Here is a 7,568-nt window from a genome sequence, read left to right on the forward strand (position 1 = left end):
ATCACAGGTTTCCAATAACTGCTGCAATGATGTGACCCACATTCCTCTCGTAACCAGCTCCCCACTCCATCTCGCCAGGGGGTGACTTACTTGTATGTAAAAAGAGATCCTTATTCACCTACTCCCGTCCATCACCTTTTCCACTCCCATGCTCTGTTTTTCGAGAATTCCCTGCTCTTGGCCATCCCTTTTCTTTGCCGGACTCCCACCACGTTCACCCAAACTCTAATCTGCCCCAGGCCGCCCTCCTCCCAGACCACCCGGTGCCAGGGCTTTTTGATCGCCCCCAGGCCTCTCACTTCGCGGAGCCAGCATCCGCTATCGGCTCCCTTCTGCGGTTCAAAGACACCCTCTCCCCTTCCAGCCCTCAACACTCCACAATCGCCCTTTCCCACTCCCAACTTCTTTTCAGCTTTGGCTACGAGGCCTGGAAGGTACTCACCATTCCGGCGGTTGCTACTGTCACTGCTCTGGTTGCTAGGGCTCGGAGGGTTCAGTGCGCCTGCGCACTTCTCGTGGTTCTCCTAAGATCCCCACTGCCTCCGCCCTCAAGTGGCGCGAGCGGGGCATTGTGGGACGATGGGTTGGTCCCAGGTCCTCCTGCAGCTGCCGATCGTTCCCGGGTGGCAGCGGCAATGTTGCGCGTGAGACGGTAGGCTGGAGTGCTCCGCTGCGGAGAGTGGTAAGGGGATGTATTTGTCCCTACCGAGAGCAGTTTCAGCTCGTCTGGAGTGACATGCCCGCTTGAAGTTTAAAACTGTAAAACCTCCCCCTAACCTTTACCCTTCCCATAAAAGGATTTGTAAAATTCCCTTTCCCTGCAAATTGCCCTTCTGTATTCTCTCCAGGCTCTCTGCTATAATTCTCCTGGCGTCCCACTGAGGATACCTGAAGCTAAACTCGGGGCACAATAGACCCCTCGGGGCACAACTATGCACCAGAGCAGAGACCTCAAATCCCTTTGTTAATTATTTACTGTTAATTATCCCACATCCACAAATGTAAAAGATGTATGTGTCTATCTTACTTTTTATCCAGTACCAGAGATATCCCCTGCTTTGCTTTCTCCCTCTTCCGTAATCTATCACCAATGAATTTCATGTAACCTCTTAGGTCTTGCCCTTTGATTTTGCTATATAAAATAAGTGGTAAAACTGCCATCTTCTGGAGTATTTTCTCAATCCGTTGAGATTTTGCTTTCCCAGCAATTGTCAGTCTGGCTCAAATAAACTCATAAAATGTTTTTACAGGTTTGGACGTTTCTTGCATTAACAAAAGCTTTAAAATCCTTGCACCTCTGTGACTCGGCAGTTCTACTTCTAGGACTTCATTCTGAAGAAATAATCACACAAATGCACACAGATACATGTTCAAAGTTTTTTATTTTTAATTTTTAAGATTTTATTTATTTATCTTTAGAGAGTAAGGGAAGGATAGAAGGAGAGAAATGTCAATGTATGGTTGCCTCTCGTGAGTCCCCTGCTGGGAACTGGCCTGCAACCCAGGCATGTGCCCTGACTGGGAATCGAACTGGGGTCGTGTGGTTCGCAGTCCCGCGCTCAATCCACTGAGCTACACCAGCCAGGACATGTTCAAAGTTTTAATAGTAAAAAGAAAATAATCCAAATGTCAACACTATAGAATTGTATCATTGAACATCCAAACAGTGAAATAATATACTGTTTTTCACTGTGTAGCCTGCTTTAGAGCCTGCAGTCTACAGACAGAGGCCAGACAATGGTTCAAGGCTGGTTTGCTCAGGCATGGGGCACTACACGAAATTTTTTTACCTTCATTAGCAGTGGTTTAGCTAAATGCATGTGAAATAAAGAAAATAGTCCTGGCTGGTGTGGCTTAGCGGATTAAGCGCCAGCCTGCAAACCAAAGGGTCACTGGTTTGATTCCCAGTCAGGGCACATGCCTGGATTGCAGTCCAGGTCCTCAGTAGGGGGCACATGATAGGCAACCACACATTGATGTTTCTCTCCCCTTCTTTTTCCCTCCCTTCCCCTCTAAAAATAAATAAAGTCTTTTTTTAAATTTATTTATTTATCTTTAGAGGGGAAGGAGAGAGGGAGAGAAACATCAATGTATGGTTGCCTTTAGTGCGTCCCCTGCTGGGAGTTGGCCTGCAGGGAACCAGCCTGCAACCCAGGCATGTGCCCTGACTGGGAATCGAACCACGATCCTCTGGTTCGCAGGTCCGCGCTCAATCCACTGAGCTACACCAGCCAAGGCTTTAAATAAAGTCTTAAAAAAAGAAAGAAAATACGGGGGCAGGGGAGACCTACTTTAAAAACAATGGTATTTAATTTTGTGGTTGAGGGTGGATATAACTTCATTATCATTTCAACTTCCATTATCACTTCCATTAAAAATGTTGCTGAAATGCATCTACTGACATGCATAATCATGATTTGTTCATTTAAAATACATGTTACCAAACAATCATGTGACCCCCTTAAAAATTATATATAGCATACACAGATATACGCAAGAAAACTTAAAGGACATTATGAGGGTTTAATGTTTGTTTCGGACTGATATATGTCCACTCAAAATTCGTATGTTGAAGCCCTAACCCTCAATGTGACTGTGTTTGGAGATGGGGCCTTTAAGGAAGTAACCGCGTCAAAAGGGGCCATAAGAGTGGGTCTCTATTTCAATAGCACTGGTGTCCTTACAAGAAGAACAGACACCAGAAGTGGTTTGCACAGAGGAAAGGCCATATGAAGACACAGTGAGAAGCTGGTCACCTGCAAACCAAGGAGTGAGGCTTCACCAAAAATCTACACCACAAGTGGCAAATTCAAGGCGGGATGTCTGAATCCCGCCCTCCACCTAGTGTTATCCGGCCCGGGACCTTGTTTCTACCTGGCCGCTTCGAGGAGCTCCCCGCCCCTACGCCCCTACGGCCCTGCCAGCGCACCAGTCACGTGTGCAGCGTGTGTGATGGGTTTACGCTGCCGAAGCAAGGAGAACGGCGGGAGCTGCGGCCATAGCTACAGGAGAACGGTGAGCCTGTGTAAGAAGAGTAATAGGTGAGACTGATAGGGACACTAGTAACTGCCTTGGGGCAGTGAAGGACAGGAAAGACAAGAATTACTGGGGCAGGGGTGGAGGTAGCGGAGGGACGTCGGGGCGCTTAAAGGGGTACTCTCAACTGGGCAAACATTTCATTTAATTTTTTAAATAAATTAGCCAGATACATGAACTTTAGCAGTTACATGTTATTTCTAAAAAGTACCTGTAAAAAGATATTTTATAACCAGCAACCACGGTCCCACACATGAATTCTACATTGTTGTCCCTGGACACCGCCAGCTCTGCGGTCCTGCAGCAGTGGCCGCGCTTGCGCAGTGACGTGTTTTCAGTTTTAAGTGAAGTGGCCGGGGCTGCAGAGAGTAAACCTAACTTGTACCGGCGTATGGATTGGCTCTAGGCCCGGCCTCCCCCGCCCTGCATCGTTCAAGATAACAGCACGGCTCTGGGTCTTGAGCGGTATTTAGCGATAGTCCTCAGTCCCGGCCACTTCACGTAGAGGCGAAAGCATGTCATTGCGCAAGCGCGACCACCGCTTTGCGGGTGTTCCCAAAGGAACCTTATTCCACCATGTAAGAATGAGGAGGACGTTCATGCGGTGTCACGGCATTAAGGAGAATGTTGCTGGGATAGATGGAGGGGGAGAATTGATGGGGAAAGAATGACTGCTGTTTATGCGCAAGGGAGTTTGAAGGAAAGGTGAGCCTGTGGGAGAGGGCCTGTTATTGAACCTGGTCCTAAAGGACATCTTGGTCTTTTACTTAGGTGGCGCACCATACCATCTTTGTTGGAACAATATGAATCCCAAAATGTCCAGTAAGAGAAAGATTGATGCAGAAGGAAGGCAGTTTAATGACAGATGGGAAAGCGAATACATGTTTGTGTTTCAAGGGGAAAACCCAGTATGTCTTTTGTGTTATGAAACAATATCGGTGATAAAGGAGTACAATGTACGTCGGCATTTTGAGACCAAACATGGAACTAAATATGCTAAATTTAGCCTCCAAGAAAAACAACAATTGGTGCAAGAATTAAAAGGCAGACTGCAGTCGCAGCAGAATGTGCTCACCAGAACTATAGCCAAAAATGATGCAGCGGTGAAAGCTAGCTTTATTGTGGCTGAAGAAATTGCTCGAGCGTCGAAGTGTTTTTCAGAGGGTGCATTTTTCAAGCAGCGCATGCTAAAGGTGTGTGAGCAGGTGTGCCCCGATCAAATACAGACTTTTAAAAATGTCAGTTTGTCCAGAAACACCATCGCAAACCGTGTTAAGGAACTAGCAGGGAATCTGACAACACAGCTGGTCGAAGAGGCCCGCAGTTATCTGGCTTTTTCATTAGCTGTGGATGAGAGCACAGACAACACGGATACATCACATCTATCCATTTTTATAAGAGGTGTGAAGGCGGACTTCTCTGTCACCGAGGAGCTCTTGGATGTAATTACCATGCACGGGACAACAACAGGGAAGGACATTTTTGATGCAGTGGAGAAGTCCATAAGCAATCATAGGTTACCCTGGGAAAAGCTGGTGGGGCTAACTACCAACGGTGCACCTGCAATGTGTGGAGAAAAAACAGGCTTGGTTGGACTAATGAAGGAGAAATTGCAAAAAAGTAACTGTGACACACCTCTGATAATGTATCATTGCATTATCCATCCAGAAGCTCTGTGTGGAAAGGTTTTGGAACTAGATAATATTATGACCACAGTCATGAAAACAGTGAACTTCATTCGGGCACGGAGCTTGAATCATGGCCAGCTCCAAGTGTTTCTGCAGGAAATGGACTCAGAGAGTGAAGACGTGCCATACCATACAGAAGTCAGGTGGCTGAGCAGGAGTGCAGTCCTGAAACGATTTTTTGAGCTTAGGGAAGAAATTGCACTTTTCATGCAAAGTAAAGGAAAACCCTTGCCTGAGCTGTCAGATCCAAACTGGCTGTGCGATTTTGCTATGTTATGTGACATAACCGAGCATCTTGCCCAACTGAATCAGAAGCTGCAGGGACGCAAACAAGTTATCACGCAAATGTCTGATGCAATCACAGCTTTCCAGCGTAAACTTCACCTATGGAAGTCCCAGGTGGACAAGGACAATCTTGCCCACTTTCCTGTTTGTCAGAGCATCTCAGCCTCAGTTCCCGGTGCTTTTTCATGCACTCCCTTGGCTACCAGATTGAGCCGGTTAATTGATGAATTTGATCAGCGCTTCTCAGACTTCAGAAGACAGCGCTCAAACTTTGCCATCTTTGCCAATCCTTTCACCATTGATGTCGACAGTGCACCCCATAACCTTCAGTTGGAGTTAATTGATATTCAAAGCGATAGTTGCCTGAGAGCAAAGTTTGAGGATGTTAAAATTGAGGACTTTTACCGTCTATTGCCTCCTGCTTTGATGCCACAGCTCCGACTTCATGCTGCCCGTATTCTGTCACTGTTTGGGAGCACCTATCTGTGCGAACACACTTTTTCAATAATGAATCTAAACAAGACTAAGCACAGGTCACGCATCACCGATGACAACCTCCACGCTGTTTTACGAATTGCTACAGCACAAGGCTTGAAACCAGACATAGACACACTGACCTCGAGAAAACGGTGTCAGACATCCAGAAAACAAAATAGGTAAGCCTAAAACCTGATTTTGAGTACATTTGAATTGCTTGTCTTTTGCTTTGTGTTTGTTGTTATTTTCAGAACATGATCAGTGGATGAGGATGGTATGTGACATGCCGGTGTCTCAGGTTATTTAACAGTGTGTTCAGCCTGGTTCCCCTCAAAGGGCTGATTTTAATGGTAACACTGTATATATGTAATTACTCCTTAACTGTTAAGCGAGCTGTTAAGGAGTAGTTACATGTATATAGTCCTAAAATTACATTTGGCCCTTTGAAGGCAACCTCGAGGCTGATGTGGCCCCCGTTGAAAATGAGGTTGACACCTCTGCTCTACACTGTTGGCACTTTGTTCATGGACTTCCAGCCTCCAGGAGTGTGAAAAAATAAATTCTGTTGTTTAAGTTATCCAGCCTGGTATTTTGTTATGGCAGCCTCAGGAGACAAATGTAATGTTCACTTCAGTTGTCTACTTTTTAATTGTTCTATAATGTAGATATTTTAAATTTTGAAAAAAAATAAATTTCATTTTGAAAGAGATAATCACATTTGTAAAACTAGGAAAAAGTTAAGTTTTTATCAGAGAAAGAAAAAGCATATATTTATAACATGTTCAGCTTTTGTTCTTGTGCAGTAGGCAGCTAGACAGACATGAGCAGAGCAAGGACGGTGGGCCAGGTACAGAAGGTCACCAAGAAGCAAAGCCCCCAGGTGCCTTGCAATGGGCAGAACTGGGAAGACAGGTACCTTGTCGCCAGGGTAACCTCTCCTCCCCCAGCATATTGCCCTGTGGATTAGACCCCCTGACCTTTCATATTGGTGGTCTTGCACACAGACCTCCCCTGACCTTTCCCCCTCTGGCATGTCACTAGTCACGTGGTAGATGACTAGTGGAGAAACAAGGGACTGAAAGGTGGCCTCATGCAACTTCCATTCGGGACCTTGCAGGACCACTCCCTTAAGCATTAATCCCCAAAGATAACATCTAGGCCTCAGTTGTATTTCAGCTCCAGGCACAGAAAAGCAGCAAAACCAAGCAAGCGATGCCAAGGCTGACATCTGGACCAGCTACACTGACTAGTGATCCCCCTGCTCTGGTGCCGACCAATCAGTAGAGACCATGACCATAAAAGGACACACCTGGAAAGCTGATGAGTATTCTATTGGGATCTTCCTTAAGACCTCCAGACCAAGGGCTGGTGCTGCTTGCTGCTCTCGTTCCCTGGACCCTTCGGCATTTTTCCTTCCGCCTGGTCTTCCCCCAGGCATGTTAGTCTCACCTTTATGTTTCCTAAACCTCAAGGGCCCTTCTTCTGTCTCTGTAACTTGTTTCCTGAACCTATATCCCACTGGTTCACTTTTCTTACCTCTGTGACTTTCCAAATAAACTTTCTCTTATAGTTTGAGTCTTGGCTCTGAATTCTTTCTTAGCCAGAACTCAAGAACTGAGGTTGCTGAACTGAGGTCCAAATGGCACCGGTGACGTTCTGGTGCCCTTTCAACACCAATACCTGCAGTGATGTTTTCAGATCTCCACACCTCCACCCCTCTCCAAATTGGAATTCTTCCTCTTCTGCCAAAATTTGTTTTTCTTGATGTAGCTGTAATGGGAATCTAATCCTTAAACATATCCCATAACCCAGTAGAGTATTCCTTTTATTCAAAGCTACAAATTACACCATAAGGAATTGATATTAATGGTAAAATATTAATAAATCAATGTTATCCTTATGCTCACTCAGAATATTCTATTTCCTCCTGTTGGGGGCCTCAAATGTTGGAAATTCTATAGTTTCAGGTAGTAGCTAATAAGCTTAGTAATCAAAGCATGTAAAAAGCTGTTGTTCCAGGAACTGAAGGTATGACCCACCCTGACTCAAGGAGACCTTAAGCAGTTCCACCTTTGTGCCTCA

At 45.7% G+C, this 7,568-nt stretch overlaps 2 protein-coding genes across 5 annotated transcripts in view; one reads left to right on the forward strand and one right to left on the reverse strand.

Moving 5' to 3' along the window:
- Positions 1–545, reverse strand: part of DNAL1 (dynein axonemal light chain 1) — a 36,150-nt gene extending 35,605 nt beyond the window's left edge. Inside the window, exon 1 of the mRNA XM_037031294.1 lies at positions 443–545. Within this exon, the coding sequence (XP_036887189.1) occupies positions 443–445 (3 nt within the window). The 5' untranslated portion in view covers positions 446–545. The remainder of the gene's footprint in view (positions 1–442) is intronic.
- Positions 546–2,918: 2,373 nt separating this feature from the next.
- On the forward strand, positions 2,919–7,061 carry LOC118976773 (general transcription factor II-I repeat domain-containing protein 2-like). 4 transcript variants are annotated; one of them, XM_037031414.1, is made up of 3 exons: positions 2,919–3,015; positions 3,808–5,665; positions 6,652–7,061. In XM_037031414.1, the coding sequence occupies exons 2-3, from the start codon at positions 3,840–3,842 to the stop codon at positions 6,734–6,736; spliced, it is 1,911 nt and encodes a 636-aa protein (XP_036887309.1). In that variant the 5' UTR covers positions 2,919–3,015; positions 3,808–3,839; the 3' UTR covers positions 6,737–7,061. The 4 variants fall into 4 exon arrangements, with proteins under 4 accessions (XP_036887309.1, XP_036887308.1, XP_036887310.1 ...); XM_037031413.1 differs by having other exon boundaries at positions 2,939–3,025; positions 5,936–7,061; XM_037031415.1 differs by having other exon boundaries at positions 2,940–3,041.
- Positions 7,062–7,568: the final 507 nt, after the last annotated feature.

Source organism: Sturnira hondurensis, unplaced genomic scaffold (assembly GCF_014824575.4).
Source record: "Sturnira hondurensis isolate 20B ecotype Veracruz unplaced genomic scaffold, ASM1482457v3 Scaffold0021143, whole genome shotgun sequence".
In the NCBI taxonomy this organism is placed as follows: domain Eukaryota; kingdom Metazoa; phylum Chordata; class Mammalia; order Chiroptera; family Phyllostomidae; genus Sturnira; species Sturnira hondurensis.

What these genes read in the sequence shown, in the direction of transcription:
- LOC118976773 (XM_037031412.1), top strand. Translation starts at nt 2,953, where the DNA reads ATGGGTTTACGCTGCCGAAGCAAGGAGAACGGCGGGAGCTGCGGCCAT. An exon ending in CAGGAGAACGGTGAGCCTGT is followed by an intron (nt 3,026 to 3,807) that starts GTAAGAAGAGTA and finishes TCTTTTACTTAG; the next exon opens with GTGGCGCACCATACCATCTT. An exon ending in ACATCCAGAAAACAAAATAG is followed by an intron (nt 5,666 to 6,651) that starts GTAAGCCTAAAA and finishes TCTAGGCCTCAG; the next exon opens with TTGTATTTCAGCTCCAGGCA.